This window comes from Aptenodytes forsteri, unplaced genomic scaffold, assembly GCF_000699145.1.
Source record: "Aptenodytes forsteri isolate BGI_AS27 unplaced genomic scaffold, ASM69914v1 Scaffold81, whole genome shotgun sequence".
NCBI lineage: Eukaryota > Metazoa > Chordata > Aves > Sphenisciformes > Spheniscidae > Aptenodytes > Aptenodytes forsteri.
In genome coordinates, this window is record NW_008795259.1 from 8,835,502 (window position 1) to 8,856,872 (window position 21,371).

Consider the following 21,371-nt stretch of genomic DNA (forward strand, 5'->3'; position numbering starts at 1 on the left):
TGACTTGTTGAACATAAATAGCTGTAAACGATCTTTTCTTTTTTCAAATTTTGAGTTTAAATGTATTGTTGGAGTAAATTCTTGGGAGGGCAAGTCACAGGCTGTTCCAACAAGGCACATCATAGGGTGGATTGACCTTATGTGATGAAGAGGTTTGTGATAAGCAAAAACTATCTAAAGAATATCAGAGTGAAGAAGAAACTGCCTAGATGCTTTATTCAGCTAAACTATTTTAAGGTGGAATGTTTATTCTGTCGTTTTTTATTCAGTTGATTGCTTTTCTCAAAAAAATCTGCAGTCCTACATGTCTACTTTGCTCTGGAGTCACCCCAATAACAGAAGTTTTCCTAAAACTTATCTATATATTATATTGCAGTAGAAACTGTTAGGTGACTTCAGATACCTCTATGGTAAATACTGATTTCTGTGAACAATGCTTACTCCCAGACGTGTATCTTTGAAGTTCCACAGAAAGTAGCAGAGGCTCTTAAAACGCAGGGAGAAAGTAGTACTATTACATATGTCTCCAGTGAGGAAAAAGCTGCGGACAGAAAAGTTTAGTGGATCTCAAAATAAATGAAAAAATAGACCCATGGTAACACAGACCGTTTTCAGAGCTGCTGAGCATTTATAAAAGTAGTTTAATTCCTGGACCTGCTGATACTCAGCAACTCTGAAAAAGTCAGATCCATGTTTCTTGAACTGAGTAACTGAAAACAGTGATTCTAATGGACAGCCAAACTTTATCTAACAAATATATGCTATGAATGGATTGTTCAAATTTAACTTTATACACTTCTCTGAAGAACACTTATCCTCCTTTCCTGCAGCGTTTTTGTTCTCAAGTGTTTGCATCCTCTCTCTTCTCCTCTTTCCTCTCCTCCTTGGTGCACTTGCTCTTTCCCTTCCCTACACTTGCCTTCCTCTTTTCTTATTTACTCAGCATTAACTTCTCTAAAAAAAAAAAAAAGAAAAAAAAAGAGAAAAAAGATGTAATGGTTTAGATTATATAGAGTATGTAGGCTATGATGTTTAATTTTACTTAGGAATAAGAAAGAAAAATACCAGAAACAACTAAAGAAAAATCACATTCCATACAAGGTGTAACATTTTCACATAAGTTTCATATATAATTTCATATACATTTGAGCATATGTGCTTTCAACCACAGAATTTGTATTTGGACTTGCGTCTCTAGGGTTTTAACTTGACCTTTCTTTTCTCATTTACCAAATAGCTCTGTAATACCAACACTAACGTTACTTTCTGCCAACTACAGTGCTACCAAATAATGAGATATGTTCATAGCCAAACCAGCAAGAGAGCTTTTTTGTAAAGCAACAGGCAAATCAAACCTATACTTTAGTTCAAAAATATTGGAAAGGGATTAACCAACTATCAGTGCTCCTCTGATGCCAAAAATACCAAAAGTCCCTCCTCACATAGGCTTACTGGGGTGTGCTGGACTCCCCACGTGGTACACAGAACTATCAGGAAGAGGCAAAGAGAATGCTCTAAAGAAATTACGAAAGTAAAGCAAGTGTTATTGATCGCTCTGCACTTTTCTGTTCTACTCCTTGAGATACATCCTAGTCCACTGACCTTTCAGGTATGAAGGCAATCTAGTCCGTGCTTTCCAAAATATGGGTAATGCCTTTATGAGTACTGTGTTCTTCCAAGCAAAGATTTCATAGAACTGGACGTCTCATCAGTTATTAAGAGTGATATTTTAAGTTGATCTCACTATTTACAGAGACAAACAATCGAAGTATGTTTAGCAAATACCTCAAGCACTCTTCTTTGATAGTTATATATATATTTTCCATTTCATAAGGTGGGAAATGAGTACAGAGAGATTAAATATTTACAGACAAACAATCGAAGTATGTTTAGCAAATACCTCAAGCACTCTTCTTTGATAGTTATATATATATTTTCCATATTTTAAGGTGGGAAATGAGTACAGAGAGATTAAACTCTGCTCAAAATTAGTAGAAGGTCATGTGGTGGAATCAAGAGCAAGAGAAATTACTCCAACTTTTTTTTTTTTTTTTTTTTGTGACAGGATGTTTTTCTCTTGTTTAGGTATATTTGACTTTAGTAGAACCATTTCACTCAGCTCCAATAAGATTATTAGTATGTATTATCTAGTACTGAACTATATTGTTTATTCGTATAAAACCAAAAAAACTCAGAACAAACATCATCCTTAAGTACAATTAAAAAAAAGGAATAAAAGAATGTATGCAGTTTTGCTGTCTCATAAAGTGGAAAGATATATTACAATGTTATGGCTCCCTCTTTTGGATAGCACATATCTAGTATGCAATAATAAGAAAACTCATCATGTCCTTAACACCAAAAAAAATAACACAAGCCTCTCTGGTTTTCCCCCAGATCCTGCTTAACAGTGATAAATGCAGCCAATAAAACCAAGCTTTTTATATATTTCTTGCAAAATGCAATTATATTGCAGATCTCTACATTCTATAAAAATAGACATGCATTTCCCAGCTCGGGCTGTAGCTAGAATATTTTTGAAAGACGTTAAACATTAGTCTATCAAATACCTATAAGAACTGGAACATAAAATTCTTTCATGGATTGCTCCTTATTTTAGCAGTGTTGTTAATACAAAATGAAGGAGAACAATAAACAGAAGATTGATGGAAAGCACTTAAGCTAACTTACTCTCTGGACAAGTGACCATAAAGGAATAAATTTTGTTCCTACACTATTATTACTTCATTAGGAGCTGTGAGTGAAAAATAAACGGTCAGTTGGGTTGCTCTTTAAAATCTTCACCATAACTGTGACCTAGCTGAAAGTCCACAGATCTATATGCACTGGCTTCAGGAAATTTTTGAACATACCCTTGAAGAATTAAAAGACATATAACATTTTTAGAAGAAAAAAAAATATTCTTGTAAAATAAAAGGTGTTTTATTAGATGGGAAAGGTGAGGAAAGAGTAAAACTGTTAAAAGGTATCAAACAACACAAAATAGTGAACCTTAACAGAGCCTGAACTCCTATGAATTAAGATTTTTTCCTAATGTAAGACTAGTAATAAAAAAATGTTGGCTTTATAGATATAGTTATATTTAATTCTGAATTTGGATTTTGCTTTCCCAGGTATTGGAAGCATACCACCATTTTTCTACATTAATATGTAGGCATAATTCTGCATTACACAACAGGTTCGATTTTCTCCATGTCTCCACGTATGCTGCTGTGAGACAACTAGAAATAAAATTTTTGGCAAAAGATGTTCATGAAAAATTCAGTAGCATTATTCAATGACTTCAGCTGTGTCAGCTAGAAGACAGACTTTATTTCACTCAAAAATCCTTCCTATTACTTTCTTATTACCTTTATATAAAATATGGATGTTAGGCAGGTATATATAAATGAATTGTTCTACAGGCTTTGTTTAACACTTTCTATTACTAAAAATAGCCATTCCTGAACATTCATTAAGATGTTGTGTTATACAATTAAAAAATTAGTTGTATTTATATCAACCTACTTAAAATTGTTATATCATGATACCCAACTTAATTATATAATTTCAGCATGTTTTTCCTTCACCGCATCCAGAATTGCAGTAAGAGAATTGCAGTTGACTATGCTGCATCGTTATTATTCAATCTATTTATTAGTAACTATAAAATGTTTATTTTAAAATCAACACTGTAGTAATGAGATTTAGATGAAGGTATATTATTTTCCATGAAGAACTGCCTGTGGATAGTTCATATAATGACAGTTCTTCAGAGTTAGGAAAAAAAAGGCAATTTAGCATGCTTTATTTACAGTAGTAACAAAACTGTTTCACTAACTGATACTGTGCACCCCCAGCCATACTACTAAAAAGTGACATCAAAATTTGGCTGTAATAATGATTGTGGAATCACAAAGATAAAAAAACAGGAGGAAATTCACTTGTAGGAAGTATAACTTTGTTTCATGTAAAATATCTATTCCTACATAAACCAAGAAAAGATCAAAAAAAAGTGACTGACATACACATCTCTATGTACAGATGAACTATACACTTTGTTTTTTCCTGTTATGTGATTAAGTTAATTTGTTTTCTATTAAGCCAGGTATTTTATGAGTTGTCTTAGCAGTATGGAGTCCAAACATAGCTATGGTCCTTCATATACCCTTTTCCCTCATCTTTCAGGAATGCAAGAAGGAAGGGAGACAGTCATAGGCATTTGAGTTTACGTGAGAAAGTTTTAAAGCTCGACTATGCCCTGTCATTTCACGCAAAGCGACAAAAAATACTGGAGCAGACAACATAAAGCAAATGCTTTGTTATATCAACTTTTTTTCAGTCATATTTCTACTTTTTTTTCACTCTGAAACTGGAAACATATACATGGTTTCATGCAGTTATGTCTTTTGCTTCTTACTGAGTTTTAATGAAAAAGGCAGGAAAACATAGGGGGTAATTCTGGAATGTTATCTGAAAGGTACTATGTGTGTTTTGAATTGATCCAAATAAATCACATGAAAATCTGCATGCTCTGGGAAGTCATACTGAAATATAGGCTATTAAACTCTCAAGTCCAGTTCAGATTTTATTAAAGGAAACATATCACATGTAATTTGAAAGCTACCTGGTATCTTAAGAGAAATAAACTAGTTATTTCTGTCTCTGGTTGCTAGAAAAAAAATAGTAAAACAGTTGGTATCAGCAATAACAACTACAGTCTCATCAAAGCATGATTAAATGATTAAATGCATATTTAATCATCTTTAAACTCACAACCACAGGGCAGAGAAGACTAAAGAAAACACACAACATGGAAGTAAAAAGAAACCACATACAAAAACAGAAATAAACGAAGAAATTCGAGCGCAAATAGAAAAAAAATAGTAAAACAGTTGGTATCAGCAATAACAACTACAGTCTCATCAAAGCATGATTAAATGATTAAATGCATATTTAATCATCTTTAAACTGAGTTCCAGATGGGTTTGAAGTCTTCTGAAGTTGCCCATCATGGTAGTAACAATAAACCACATACAAAGTCAGCCTTAAGGGTAGAAATTTGAGGGCAAATTCAGGAAATACTATAGGAAATCTTGAAACCTCAACAGGGGGGGAAAAAAAAGAATAATTTTTACAGGATTTATTTCCCCAGGGGGCTTTAAATCTTGAAGTAATCAAAATTTCAATATGAAATTGAGCATGGAAGCCAAACTCTGAGCTGCTGATCACAGTTCTTGGTGGGCTTCTCTGCAGGACTGTCAAGCACCAGAGGGAGTTTGACCACATCTAGGCTACTAGCTCTTGGGAGAGAGCATAAATCCTTAGGAAACAAATAGCAGAAAGGGGCTCCACTAGAACAGCGTATACCCCCAAGATCCAGTGCCATGTATCTGTGTAATACCCTTTCTGTCATTTTATCAGAGGCTGGGGAAACATTTTGATTTTAACAAACTGCTATAATTATAAACTGAACACGTGTTTGGAAAGTTCCATGAAAAATTTTACCGTCAGTGCTATGCTTGTGGCTACCCACTGTTCTGTGGTTCATTTGTCACAGTTTTCAGCAGAAAACAGAAAGGGTTATAAACCCTTAAAGATTAAATGACAGATTGGGTTTTTTTATTTTTTTTTTTTTATTTATTTAACCAGGCATTCATCGGAAGATCTAACTTCAGTACAGTGGGATTTCAAGTCATAGTAAATGGCAATGGCTTCACGCATACAGTCAAGAATCCTAAAAATCTCAGTGATGAAACTGCTGAAATATTAATTATTTTCTTTAACTTTTCACTTCAACTTCATTGATACTTGAGGGTTTCAAGGTATCAAGTTTGATGCCAACTTTAAAAAGCAGTTCCAGTTCTACCAGGGACAAGTCACAGAGACAAAGTCTGAGGCCCAGACCAGTGAAATTGTTAACAACTCTTACAAAGAATACAATTGTTAGACACATGACATACTGGGGAAAAGTCAGTATAGTTTTTGGAAAGGGAAGTCCTGCCTCACAGACATATTTGAGTCCTCTGAAAGAGTTATCAAGCATATGGATAGCTTTGACCTCTTTGATATGATTTAGTTGTGCTTCTAGAAGGCTTTTGACAGGGTCACTCACCAAAGGCTCTTAAGCAGCCATGAGCTAAAAGTGAAGGTCCCTGCATATATCAGTAATTGATTAAATGACAGGAACCAACAAGAAGAAGTAAATAACGAGTTTTCACATTGCAATAAGGTCTGTTGTAGTGTTCCACAGGGATCTGTACTAGGGCCAGCACTGTTCAACATACTCATAAATAAACTGAAAACAGGTTTGAATATCAAGGTGAAAAACTTTGCAAGTGACATTCAGCATAATAAAGCCAAGGGGCCTTTACAAAAGCTTGCAAAAGGATCTTATGACTATGATTATACTAATATACTTCACCTGGCAGGGAAACTGGCTTTTGCAATGTAATTGTCCATACCATTTTACTGTTATTACAGTCCCTAACATCAGTTTAGCCTATACCAACTGGCACTCTCCCAGAAAATTCCTGACAGTGTTTGAGGACTAAGCCTGAGGTGATTTCTCATAGATGATATGGATATAGTAACCCTGCTTTGGAGGGAGGGAGGGGAGAGAAGAAGAGAGTTTAGCCATGTGGATTTGAGCCTTGCCATGCCAACCAGTCTCTACCTTACAATGAGTTAATAACTATAGCAGTTTGCTATATATACATTTGTAGTCTATGCAATACAGTGAGTGGACACCAAAATGATGGATGGTGAAATTGTTATGAAATTATGTAAAGCCACACACATGGTAAACCCCAGATTTTACGTTTAAAATAATAAAGTCTGATATTGCCATTGGGGAATAACACCATAATGTAACAATAGATAATAACAGGAAAACATTAGCCCAGAGCTCTGCAGCGGTCAAAAAAAGCAAACAATGCCATGTATCATGATGAAATTAAGTAGAGAATGTGATTAAACTGCTGTCTATATATGCATGAAGCTCCTGCAGCTTGAATATTGCAACAAATTATGATCTCCAATCTCAAAAGATACATCAAAAAAAGAGAAAAGATTCAGAGGAGGGCTACACGTGCAATCAAAAGTATGGCACAGCTTCCAGACAAGGAATGATTAAACAGGCAGTCCCAGAACTTTTCATCTTGGAAAAGAGGTAACTGAAAGAGAAGTTGATTTAAGTCTATACATTCATCAGTGGCAAAGAGAATGAAGAGGGAATAACTATTTACCTTGGTTTCCAATGACAGTACTAGTTGTCTAATGAAGCTGTCCATTACAATGTTCAAAAACAAACAAAAAGAGTTGGTTCTTTTCACAAGATTGTTAAACTGTGAGTCTCCTTGCAGAATGTTGTGGCTTCTAGAAGCTTACGTGATTTCAAAGCGAAAGTGGAGAAAGTCATGACAAAGAGAATCTATTGGGGATTACTAAATACCTAATACTTGGAGACTGAGAAAACATACAGGAGAAAAATCATTATATGCTTCTCCATGCTTATACACTCTCAGGGATGTCTGCTTGTTGAAGACATCCTCATCTTGGACTATCAGGATACTAACAGAATAAGCAATACTTTATTATGCTTATTTAGAATTTGTTCATGTTTTGCATTTGTCTTTCATTAATGAAGTCAAATGAGATGCAAGTGAAGGGCTTTTTTGGTTGTTTGGGGAAGGTGGGGGGAGGTGTTTTTTTGGTTTTAAGGAAGAGATTCAGACCTAGAAATAAGAAAAAGGAAAGTAATTGTACTTTATATTTCTGAGATCTATATTATTCCTGTAAGTGGTAGAATTACCACTTGTAGGTATTTTAGGGTGTTTATTATGGAAATAAAGGCTGAAGCCTCAGCTGCATCAGACTTCTTTCAGATTAACTGAGATAACAAATAGCAAAAAAAATATGTTAAACCTATGCACTTTTTCTGTGCACAAATTCCTATGCTTGCAAGGGGCCTGCTCAGCTCTGAGGATGAGACTTCTCTTGATTTTGTGATCCCCTTGGAGACAGCAGAAGGGCATAAAGGGGGTTGAGCTCTGATAAATGACCGCATTCAGCAGCTGCTAAGTTCCTTCAGGAAGGAAGCAGCAACAACGGGCTGCAATTACCAGTCCAAATCTGCTAACTACCTTTAATTGGTCAGCAACTGAGTTTTTCCAGTCCAGAGACGTGAATGTATATTCCCTTGCAGGCAGTAATTAAGTCTGATTTTCATGATCCTTCTCTATAGGAACAAGATTTCTAACGACTCAGCCATACATGAGAAAAAAAAAAGGAGGGTGGAAGAGATTAATGTTTTTTTAAAAATCTGGGAAATACTAGCTTGAAGATGTCTTTATTCTCAGAAATTCTAGCTTGCAACAACCTCTTGGGCCATTATACAAGCTGTAGACTCGGAAAGTTTAGCAAGCTTTCATCCTGGTACATGCTATGCTCAGGAGATATGCAGAGGTAGGAGGCACCTGATATGGAATCTCAGACTGCTTCGTTAGGACCTAGCTGTGTGACCAGAGTGGACTGCTGCATAATAAAGCAGCAAGAAAGAGACATTTGGCAAAAGCATGTAGTCCCAGTTATCAGGAGAACTGGTAAGTATGTCCTGTCATTAAGAGTGCTGCCATAGGTGAATCTCATCTGCTTCATGCCGAGAGACTGATGAGAATCGATGTATCTGGAAAATAGGGACCTACACCTCCAGATACTCCTTTGTTTTGTATCGGGTACATAGAGGACTATGCTGTTTATGGGAAAAAAAAAAAAAGAAAAAAGAAAAAAGGCATCAACAACAACAAAAAAAATCACCAATCAAAAAATGCCTTAAATATTGCAGGGTATCAGTATCAAAGTATTGATATTGAGTATTGAGACAATCTTAAAGGGGAAGCAAAGAGAAGAATTTTACTTTGATGACAGCATTTATTTTTCCTCCTGTCTCTGAAGGCTATTCTTTAAAAAACATGAATGTGATGGATGTGTTGCATTTGTAAATAAGGTGTGGTATAAAAATATATAATATGATAAGAGTAAAATGTGTTCCCTGTGAAGAAAAATCGATACTAAAGATCAAAGGAATATCTTCAAAGGGCCTTGCATTAAGGGTTTACAAGTGCTATATTTCCAAGTTCCCCTCATGCTGATGACAAGCAGATCCTGTAAAAAGGTTCATTATTGGACAAAAAGGGTCTTCTATTTTTTATTTAATGTGAAAATACACATTTTGCTTTTGTAATCCAGTGAGCTGCTGCCTCAGGAGTAGATATTTTGAAAGTCTCTTTTTAGCTTCATTAAATACCATTGCTAACAAGTGAGAGACCCTTATATAGGATGGGTTGGAATACTGCAGACTTCATTCACTAGCTGACAGAAGGATGGTCGGGCGAGAACGAGTCCAGAAACAATTTCATCTACACCTTGGAAGAGACTTGCTCCAGAGAAGGGCAAATGTTTTTTTCACCGGCCAGGAACAGTTGTTTTAAATCACAGCTGTGTCTCTGCATGAGTCTTTGCCAGTGGGGACTGTCCAAACACGAATCAACACATTCTCTTGCCAGATCCACCCACCTGGGGGACTGGCATTACTCACTGTGAGTGCTATAGAGAGGGTGACTCAAACCATGTTGAGTTAAATTTGGACCAGTGTCTCCAATGTATGTGCCCAAGAGGCTGCCAAAACTCTAAAATAAATGCTCTCTCTTGTCACAGCAAGATAAATGTTTCTTATAATGCACCTACAAACCATAGATTAGTTTGCCTAAAGACATTAATTCAACAGACATTCCAATACATATTGTTATTCATTCACATTCCTTAAAACTTTATTTATATTTGTGTGACTCCTTGACTCATGTAGCTAGGGGAACCTGCACTGGTGTCCCAGACACAAAGAACTGCCTTCAGCTGTTTCCTGTCAAAATTTTCAGCTGAGTTTCCCAATGGACAAAAAGCAGTTCTGGAAATCTGTTCCGAAAGGTTTGCAGTGGGAGCTGCTGAGTGGGGAAATGTTTCTTTTTTAGTGTGGCCCATGTTTCTGTGCCCGAATGGGATCTGAGTACTTGTACTCAAAGAATGAGTGTTCATCAGTCAAAAATCTGTCCCTTAAGTTTTGGGGATCCCTCAAAAGCTACTTCAGCTCTCATAGAAATAAATTAAAACACCTTACTTGATTCCCCCAGGTTCAGCCCGGGAGGTCAGTCAAGATGCACATTGGCTGGTTTTTTTTCATCTTTTCAATGTTAACCCTGACCCCATCTTTACCTATGGAGAGGGGATAGGGAAGGAAAAAATTAGGAAGATGAAAACAAAAGGAGCTTGCTTGTTGAAAGTCAGCCACCAATGATACGTCCACAGTCTATATTCATGTTTGTAGGATGACTGCACTAAGAGAATATTTGAGCGCTGCAGTCAGAGGGAAGCATGTGTATGCATACCTGGGCTATCTTTAATTAGTTAGGGGAGTAATAAAAGTGAACCTACAGTGGCACAGACCTAGCCTCTAGCTAAGTCTTGGTATTATCGGTGGCAGTGTGCAGTTTATAGTACAGCCTTTTGTTGCTACAGCTTCACTGTTCTTAGTATTCAGGCTCGGTAGATTAAAGCTACATGCAGATATTTTGTTTTCAAAAGAAACACAGCCAAAGTCAATGAGACCACTTCCATGCATGCAGGCTACACAAGATTTATACTTGCTATATCCTGTTAAAATACATACTTTGGTTTTACAGATTGTTTGGATCATCCCGAACATCAGTTGCATCCTTTCTATTTAAAGATTAGTGAGCACAATATGAAGAACTGCTGCTGCAGTTAACTCTGCTATTTTTAGCTATACACAAACATTATGGCCTTTTTCTTTCAAAACAGAATTTTACTTCATTATTAACAAATGAAACAAACTAATGTGGGATACGTTACCAAGTTGCTGAAGGTTAGCTTTTTTTCATGTCATGCTTGTGAGTGACTGTGCTGCACTAATTAAAAACATTGCCATGGCAATTGCTATAGAAACATTTAAATTGGCATCATTGCTAACAAATCCCTGCTATTGATCCCAGTAGGGCTTATTTCACACTACACCTGAAGAATCTAAATAGAATATTTTACATTCAAATGCACTTTAAAAGATACATTTTTCCAGTTGCTAATGTGCTCAGGAGAATAATGTCTTTCATACAGAGATAATTCATTCACCTGGAACTGTTGTAGGATTCTGACATCAGAGTCCTTACTGCAAGGAGAGACTATAATGGTTCTAGGCTACCATCGCAGATCCCTCAAACCATAAAAATAAAAAACATTTATTGCCTCCACTCAGATCCTCTGATTTGCAAAGTGGAGAAAGAATGCAGGTTCTCCAAAATTTGGGGCATTAAAATGTTTAATACATGAATACCTCATCTTAAAAGAAGATTCCAATGCAACTAGGAAGAAAACCATTTTCCATTGTTTGGCAAGAACAATAAGTTGACTGTTGTACTGGGTAAATGGTGGAAGCAGAAGTGAAGCGAGAGAGATTGCGTATATAATTTTGATCAGTTACTTAGAACAAAACCCATTTAAATTCTTCTCTCTGGTTTCAGGTTTAAGATCTTTTCTCCTCTTAGAACATATCAAATTAGATGTTTACCATAATGTTCAGTAGATCCAGACTGATCCAGACTAATAACTCTCTCCTTACATCTAATACATCCAACTATTGTAAAAATCAAAAGCTGGAAATAATGGGCTATATCTTTTTTTTTTTTTTTTCTCATCCAAAACCTGAGTCTTATCCCTCTTGACATGAAGGCTATTGCCTTTCCTCTCAGCAGTAGTAAAGTCCTTCTGTTAATTAGCAAGGAAATCAGTAGAGGGCAGCACTACACAGAAAACCACACATTTTAAACAATCTCAGATTAAGTTCTGCACTGGCTGGCATAAAATATGGAAACCTAGATTCCTCCGAGAAGAAAACTCTGTTAAAAAATTGGTGTTTGCACAGAAATAATTTCTTCTAGCAGGCTCAGAGCATCTGTTCACAGAGCATTGTGGTTCCTTGAACAGCTGCTCTTACTTTTCCAGACTACATCAGAATCCTTTGTTTGAACATTAAAATACACTTTCTGAGTCTACCAAACACAACTCCTGACCCGCTTGAAAAGCTATGAGACAAGATGCATAAACCAATAACTACCTTGAAATATTTCTTTGAGTACAAAGAAAAGAGTAGTACAAACATCTTATACATTTGAAGGACTATGGCAAATAGTGTTTGGACAGAAAGGAATGAGGGCAATTTCAGGAAATTAAAAATGTGTAGTTTTGAAAAAGCAAAAATGAAGCATTTGAAATTTGAAATTTCATTTCCATTTGAGATTATCACAAAACTGAACATGCAATCACACATCTCCAAATGGCCAAATGAAAATACATTGATGTCCCCTATCCTTCCCCCTGTTTCAAAAAAGAGTAAAAATAAACCAGACTAAATCATCTGAGTGTTAGATTTGTCTAAGTTTTGAAATAATGACATTTTGAAGAGAAAATTTAAAATGTTTGACATTTTTGGATAACTTATTTTTCACAGCAGTCTTCCAAGGCTTAGAGGTTTTGTAAAATATATTTTAGGATTTTTAGTAGTTTCATAGATTCACTATGTGTTAAAATTTTACCGGACACGTGTGTAGTTTTCAGGGTTTTTTGGTTGGTTGGTTTGTGGTTTTTTTTGTTTTAATGCAGAAGAGCTGATATGTTCCAAGAAATTAGAGAAATAAATCAGTCATGACCTTAAATATATAAACCCACAAAATTTATCAGAATAGTTAAGTAGCAACACATCACTCATATACAAAACAAAATCAATCAAATCCAAAATTTGATCAATATGAATATTTGAATATGTTATCATTCAGAATGTATGTAAGATGAATTCTTGAACTACAATCCAACAAAAAGTGCTGTAATGCAGTTGTGAAAGGGCATTATTTGAGGACACATCAAGCAAGAGTATCTCAAGAAGAGATAAGAGACATCAGAGCCATTGGACAAACTTGATAATTTGCCTTTTGAGTACAGTATTTTCAAAAATAGTTCTTGTTGCTGTTTACTTTCATTCTACAATACCTTAACCAGGTTCTAATTTAGAAAGACTGAAGAGGCCCTGCAATCTGCCTCAGATGGTGCAGTGGGCTGAATTTGAGGATCTGGATGATCATGTCTTATACTCTACATTGATAAATAGTTTTATTTAGTGATAAAAACTACTTCAGTCTCTATTATACAGGGAATTAGAATCATCAAATTTAGACATGGATAAAAGATCAGCTGAGGCTTTTTTTTTTTCTTTTGATCTGTATCCAGTAAGTTTCAAACACAAGGCAAGGTCATCATGTACACAACATGTTCTCCAGTTAACGTCAAAATTTACTGGTGTTAAATTAGCCACAGGAGAGTTCCCCTTGGCCCCTCTGCATGCAACAGAAACATATTGAGTGTTACAAGAGAGAAAACAAGGTTTTGAGTATATCTACAGAATTCAAAGAAAATACAGCCATTAATGTATGCCAAGATCTATGTACATGCGTGATTTTATGCAAATAGAGTTAATTTACTTTGTGCTTTGATTCTTCAATTAAAATAAAGAAGCAAAAGAAAATAAGTTTTCCTGCATTATATCCATGATCTTCTGCATAAATTTGACACCTATTAAGTTGTTTTCCTTTTGTTTTTGAACATGATGTTAGAAAGTGATAAATATTCCAAGCCTTCACTTCTTGCTCAGCTAAAACTCTGTTTGAAGTTACTAAAATGCTAAGACTTTGATCCCTCTTCAGGATTGCTACTTAAGATCCTGAGACTGTACAGCATATCATCATTTTAAGGAAAACTTCACACAAGGGCACAATTCTATCAATTTAATCGTTAAGGCCTTTAGAGTACAATTCACTGAATGTTTTTGGTTAAATGGTCTGGGTTCTTAACTGACTAATAATTTTCACAAAAAGCATCTTATTTCCAAAAATTTCTATCTTTTTATAGAGAAAATGACTTCCTTCCCCTCCCCTAAAAAAAACAAAGTGAAAGTAGCTGCTGGTAATGTTGGGTTGTGGGAGAAAAGAGCATAAGTATGTGTGATTTTTTAAAATTTCAAAATTTCAGTATTCTAAAATTTCTGGGTGTTGTGGCTTCCTGCTACAGTCACTGTTCATGGACTAGGATTCCCAAAGCAGACGATACTTTTGCTGCTGAATTTTTTTCCTATGCTTTCCATAATGTACAGTGACAGCTCAGCTAACGATATCCTAAAGCAAAAGCAGGCTTTACAGGAAACCCAGGTTATGGAAAAGACTTGGACATCAGGCACCTCAGTTGTACTGCCAAATAAAGAGTATGGGTTTAAAAAAAAAAAAATCTTTGGTTTTGATTAAATGTTGTTTACAAACTTCTACACAAAACATCAGTGCCGGTTTTAGAAAAATAATAACAACAATAAGATTCTATATCATGAAAATTCCTATTCCTTCAGGAGGGGAAAAAATAAAATACACTCCAAATGCAGAATTTTGTTAACCCCAGCAGGATTCCTATGAACCAAAACTTATCTAACAAGTACTTTTTCTTTCTTGAATCTGTTGAAGTCATCGATAATACTTTAAATTTCATCTTATATTATGAGTTCCTTTGTACAGAAACAGAAGGGTAGTAAAGGGGAAGAAGGGGTTGTATTAATCATGAAGTAACAGAAAATTCAGATTTGCAGACAATTCTGAACAGATAGTAAGAGATGATAGCATCAGGCTGAGCTGGGAGAGATTAGGTTGGAAGGTTTCTTACTATTTGGGCTGTTTCATTGTGTCAGGATGCTGCTGGTAGCTAAAGTTTTCAGATGAAGAAGTATTTTACTCAGACTGTTAAATTAATATCTATATACAGTGTGAGAGACTGAAATAGAAGAAGATGAAGGAGACATTAAAGAACTTGACTTAAAACTCTCTGAGTAATTCTTGCATGTAGTTGTCTCAAGAAAATGCTCCAACATACAACTGGTCTTTATTTTTATGGTTATATGTAATTTCCATGGGCTATTGTCATGATCACTAGGCTATTTGTATTCTTGTTTCCCTAAGGCCACAGTCTTAGGGAAACAAAATTATTGCAACTTACTCAAATACTTTTCTCCATCCTCTAGGTCCTACTTACAAGAGGAATATAACATTTGAAAAATCTGTTCTGGTGGATTACTAGAGGAGTGGAGGCTAACAGTATCACTGTAAACGATGAGGACTTACTCCTTGACAGTTTTGCTTTGGAGCTGTATGTTTCATGCGATTCATATGATGCCATCCCAAAAAAGGACTAACAAGCACTCACACAGTGAAAGGATAACAGGATTGTCAGAGAATGGTGGAAAAACACTGCACCGCACCAAGCGTGGTTGGATGTGGAACCAATTTTTCTTGCTGGAGGAGTACACAGGTCCAGATACTCAATACGTGGGCAAGGTAAGCCTTGTGTTTAAAGGATCTTTAGAGATGATGCATCTGACACCCTTGGTATTTTCCCTCCTTCTCCACAGTTGTTTTGCTTTTTATACAGCAATGGTCCCAATTTCTCATTTAAGTCAAACAAAGCATGTCATGGACCACCTGAGGCTTCCATGATTGTTCAAAGTTGTGGAGAAATGAAGTAGCTTAGTGAAAAAAAAATAGGAAACTGTTCAGACTAAAATGTTCCAATTTCTTATTGCATATGCCCATGCAAGTTTTACCACTGAATCATTTCCATTTTTCAACTGTTAAACATAAATATTAGATAAGGTAATAGAGAAGTTATGCCTTCATTCATCTACCTCGTGGCATTTGCCAGTATACTGGGTTGTGTACTTCCTCAAGTGAAATATAGAATTCTATTTATTAATAATAAAATTGCTGTCTATGCATGATTCTAAGTATGGATAAAGTGTTCAAGGAGAAAAAAAATCTGGTTTTCATCATTTCTGCAATAAACTGAGATCTTTACTTAATGGCTTGAGAGACTTTCCATTCTTTGAGACCTATCTACGTCAGCTATGGCCAACAACAGGACCTCTGAATTCCAGCTGTCTGCAGTCCTACTTTTTCTGATAACACACAACTCAAAGATTTCCAGATTTTTAGCCCTTTGTGGTGTCTCACCAAACACGAATGTGCCTTGTAGTCTGGTATAACTAAACAATCTTGGTAGAGATGTAGAATACACACAGCAACCACCCAGAATGACTTACAAATTAAGGAAATGTTTATCTTAATATCTTAAGTTAATAAATGTCCATTCCAGCTTCTGTCATTCATCCACAATACTGTCACTAGCTTGCATTGTCAGGTAGCTCTCTCACTTTCTGGTGCCTAACTACCAAATAGATTGAGACATTTTTAATTAAAAGACCCCAAACTGTTTTTGAACATTTGCTAATATCTCTGGTCATGGGAGGCATGTTCATCTGAAGAATATGGAAATCATCTCTCTTTATTAAGAAGCAAATGTCGAAGAAGCCAACCATGGTAACTATGAACTTGATTCTGATCTTGTTTATACCAACACTACACCCATATAATTCTGTTTTCAGTGAAATTAATTCTGACTTGAAGTAGGGGAAATAAAATGAAAGCCAATAATCCTATTGCTAGACCTGTTTATCAGTGTGTAAAATAGGAAGGTTTGTTGTAGGCAAAGGGATCTTCAATAAAGAGTGAACTGCATAGAGAGATTTCTAAATAAAATTTAGTTGGAAGCATCTTTCAGTATTGAGTAAACTTGCAAAGAAAACTTACAATAAGATACACAATAATATAGACCTCCATCGCCGTAAGTTCTACCTAGATTCAAAGAAATATTTTTTTGTAAAAATAGAAAGTTGTCATAGAGGAGAAGTAAGTATCAAACATAATAGTTGATTCCAGTTTCAGTCCCACTGCTACAGATGAATGGACTCCAAACCACCTATGCCATTCTAAACCTCAGTAAATTAAGCTTACATCAAGACTGTCATCACCATCTCTGTTTCACACAAGGAATCCCTACATGGTATATTGCAACAGATGCAAACTTACTCTGCACTTATTACAGACTACCTAAAAACCATTGGACCTTATTATCACAGAGCTAAGTCCAGGAAGGAAAACAAATGGCTGTACAGCAGTTGGATCTGAGATGATTCATTTCTTACAACTCAGATAACATGTTGAGATTTTTCACATTTCACTGCAAAATATTGTACAGAGGCCCTGAGGGAGGGGTTAGCATTACTGATTCTCTAAACAGATGGAAATCACCCCAATTGTTACCCCATGTTCCAAAGAGATGGAGTTGGATTGAAGTGATAAACTCCATATGGTCACATTAACTTTAGAACAGTTTATGACATGACAAAATGATCATAGTTCTGTCCTCAGCGGTATAAAACCACAATAAATCCATATAAGTTAGTTCAAATTGTCCTAGGTACACATGACATATGGCACCAAGAGGGAGCTGCTACAACAAGAAGTCAACTAAGGAATTTAGTTTTTTTTTTAAAAAAGCAACAACTTTTTTGAACAATTTTATTCTGAGAAAGGCTTAAATCTCAGGTTTAGTATTCTCCTGCTCAAAGTGATGGTAATTAGCAAACTGGTATCTGTAAAGAGAGAGCACTTTTATTCCAACCCATGGGGACTAGTTCACAGCAAGTATTCTTATCCAGTCCCTCTTTAATATGGATATGCACAGGCAGATGGATTACTGGAGTAGAATAATAAATGTTGTACTAGAAATTAAATAAACTGAATTAAGAAACTTTATCAGGAAATAAACTTCTAAGGGATCTTAGCCATAATACTAAAAAATTAGTTTTCTCTCCCTAGTTCAATTTTCAAACAATTTTAACCTGTTAGGTCATTGTGTTTTGTTAGTGATGCTACTTTGTTGATGCTTTATTTTGTTATGAAGGCATTCTGTTATTGGCAGTGGAGTAGGATCACTCGGTATGACATAAAGGGATAAAATTTATTTACTAAGAAGAATGGGCACATGGGATGGAGAGCTATTCTGTGACATCCACACACCTCTCACTCCCGCTGCTCAGCCCCCCAGCCCAGTTTAGACCAGCAGCGGGGACCCAGGGGAACTGGACACTTGCTTTGACCGCTGGACTGCCCAAGTCTTGGCTGGCAGTCTGGCCCCTACAAGGGCACTTCTGCCTTTGCCTCAGGCCCCACTCTGTGTCAGAGGTCCCTGGATGGAGGAGTTTGTCCCCCACATCTGAGGGGTTATCATCTTAAGTATAGTGCTTCTTAAAATTAGATTGTCAGCAGCCAATGGCTGCACTAGCCAAGTAGCCTCAGGATGATCTCTTTCCCCATATCTAAAGCCAAATAGCAGTTGTTACTGGGGTTTGTCTCACCCTCTGGTCTCTTTCCCAAATATCTTCTAAGAATGGAAAGTCATTAACAGCTCCATCATCCCTGATTTTTTGTTTCTTTCCTGCACATACCAGACTAATCTAAGCAGTTAGAGCTGGCGGATGCAATCACTGTCTCACTTATCTGAGTGGTGCTTGTGTGTAGGCTTCACCCTGTGACAAGCAGTAATTAAAAAAGAGGTCTGGTGTACTTGTAAGGTAGATGAAAACCCCAGCTCCACACAAACCTGGCTCATGGCTCCCAGACTGCTAACGGGGGTAACACAGTGTTAATGGACTCTGAACAGCTAGAACAGAGTTTATGTTCCCAATTATAGTTAGATAGCTTTTAGACAAAGGCAGTAGTAGTGATAATAGGTGACATAAAATGGAGACCAGTAAGTGCATCTAATGCACTTAGCAGAAATAGAAAGTATTGTTTGATGAGCAAAGGAAGTTAGCATTCAATAGCTGCAAAAAGGCTTGATGGCTAAAAGAATTGTAGTAAGGAAATTACTTAAAGAACAGACCTAAATCAACAACCACCCTTCAGGGACAGGGCATATATGCAGAACGATTGCCTTGTGAATGTGGTGGGAGTCAAGGTAAATCCAGACAACCTACAGTATATCCATCACATATCCTTCTCTTCTCCCAACTCAGAGGACCTGTCTCATACACTGGTGCATGCATAAAAAATAAGTGCATAGGAAGTCTTTAAATTTGCTAGGTCTTATTACTCGTACCTGCAACAATGCAAGAACTACTTATGACATCCTTCAATTTCTTATCCTTTTAAATTATATTCAGGAAATGCTTAGAAAAACCAGTGCCTCCATCATGCTAAGTGTATAAAAAGATGCATAGGGAGATAAACTTTGCTCTGGGGAGTTTGCAAATGAAATATTCAGTCAGACCCAGGTAAAGTAAGCAGTATCACAAAGTCCTGTTTAAAAATTTAGCCAAGAAAAATAAAAAATTCTAAAACATAAAAATGACCATATTCTTTCAAGATGCCTGTTGCCTAGTGTGAATGTTGAATATCTCAATGAGATCATCAGTGTGAGGAATTTTTAGGGGATGTATTGAGGGCAACTGTAAAACTCATCCTGCCTACTAAGAATTCACAAAGAAGAAAAAGAAAAAATGGGTTACAGTATAACATTCAGAGTTAAATGTATGCGAGAAGTTTCTTTTTAAAGGAAAAGAAACAACTGGCATTTTTTTGTGAAATATGAAGGGGTTGAGAAAATAAAAATCCTGACTGTATATCATACTGTGGCGTTCCTTGGTTTCTGGCATCTCCTTTTCTTTCACTAGAGAAGGGCCATAGATCCAGCTTCTCAGCTGCTACTAACTTTAAGCCCCCTGCAGAACCTAAGAAATGGAATCTAAAACACTGACATTCTATGAGAAAAAAGTCTACCAAATTTACTCACTTCCTAAGCAAACAATCCAAAGAGATAATAATCTAAAAAAAGGACATGCAATTTAGGAAGTATTAAAATATTGATGGTGATGATGTTCATTAATTAAAGAAAAAGCTAATAAAATGCACAGAAGGCTCTAACCAAGTAGCCCTTTAGGAATAATTAGTTTTATTTTCCAAAGCTAATACTGATTTTATGTGCCTCCACTTCTAAATAACTTACCTGATACCCATTTCAGTTGTGCAAAATGCCAAATATCCCAGCTCTTTAACTCCTGTCTTTATGAAATATCCCTAGGCCTATTCAAAATCATCAGCCATTTTAGAAAACACAGTCCTTTATGTTTTGCAACAATACACTTAAGTGATTTCAAGAGAAAAGAGATTTTCCCTCCTTTTAAGTCACTCAATTACATTTTTTACATGAAAGCTAGTCTCTCCCTATTTCAAACAGGCACTTTGCTAATCAAAGGCTGTTAATCTTGATGGACAGATAACATGTGAAGTTCCATGCAATGTATGTTAGACCACTCATAAACTGTACAATCAAACACCTGTCATATCCCAGAATTTAAAAACAATAAACAAACAACAACAATAAAAACATTTTTGTACACCACCTGCAATCTTTCTTTTTCATATTAAGGGGGAAATACAAAATCAAATAAAAAAGAACAGACACTGCTCAAAATTAGCTGCTCCATGAATAACCTCCTGTTTAATAACGTCCATAAAAATAAATAAACTAAGCTTTGTGTGTCATAAACACAATTTAAATTGGATACAAACTGAAGAAAAATCTCTGTTCTATCTCCAGTTAACCAGTGATTTTTATTCATGATATTTGCCTGTGTGTTTTATTAAAAAGTATAAAGTGAAAAGAAAAATATTCAGAGGGTGGGGTTTTTTGGAGACCTTTTTCGTTTTGTTTTGTTTTGTTTTTAAAGGGGGGAGGGGGCGGGCTACAACATATATTCAAATGCAACCATTTATTTCTTGTAGTCTGCACCCACAAATATTCAGACATCTACAAGTGAGATTGCCTACTATAGCAGTCTGCCTTATAAGAAAAGAGAGAAAGAAGACCAGAACTTCATCTAACAATTCAAGAAGTCTCACTGAATTACCAGCCTCACCAGAATTGCTGTTATTTAATACAAAACTTCTTTCAATTACTTCATTATATTGTATGGGTTTTTTTCTTATTTAATGGAATTGGGTAGTATTTCCTTGTAAATATAGACCAAAAATGTACTAATGCGTGGAAATATTATTTCACATTACTTTGCTGGCTGCCTTTGGTACACCACTGTCCTGGTTTCAGCAGGGATAGAGTTCGTTTCCTTCCTAGTAGCTGGTACAGTGCTGTGTTTTGGATTTAGGATGAGAACAAAGTTGATAACACACCGATGTTTTAGTTGTTGCTAGGTAGTGCTTACACTAGTCAAGGACTTTTCAGCTTCCCATGCTCTACCGACTGAGAAGGCTGGAGGTGCACAAGAAGCTGGGAGGGGGCACAGCCAGGACAGCTGACCC

General features: G+C 36.0%; 1 protein-coding gene across 1 annotated transcript in view; it reads left to right on the top strand.

The window, feature by feature from the left end:
* The first annotated feature begins 15,251 nt into the window (after positions 1–15,251).
* The window catches only part of CDH9 (cadherin 9), a 75,986-nt gene continuing 69,866 nt past the window's right edge, over positions 15,252–21,371 (top strand). Inside the window, exon 1 of the mRNA XM_009279216.2 lies at positions 15,252–15,491. Within this exon, the coding sequence (XP_009277491.1) occupies positions 15,267–15,491 (225 nt within the window). The 5' untranslated portion in view covers positions 15,252–15,266. The remainder of the gene's footprint in view (positions 15,492–21,371) is intronic.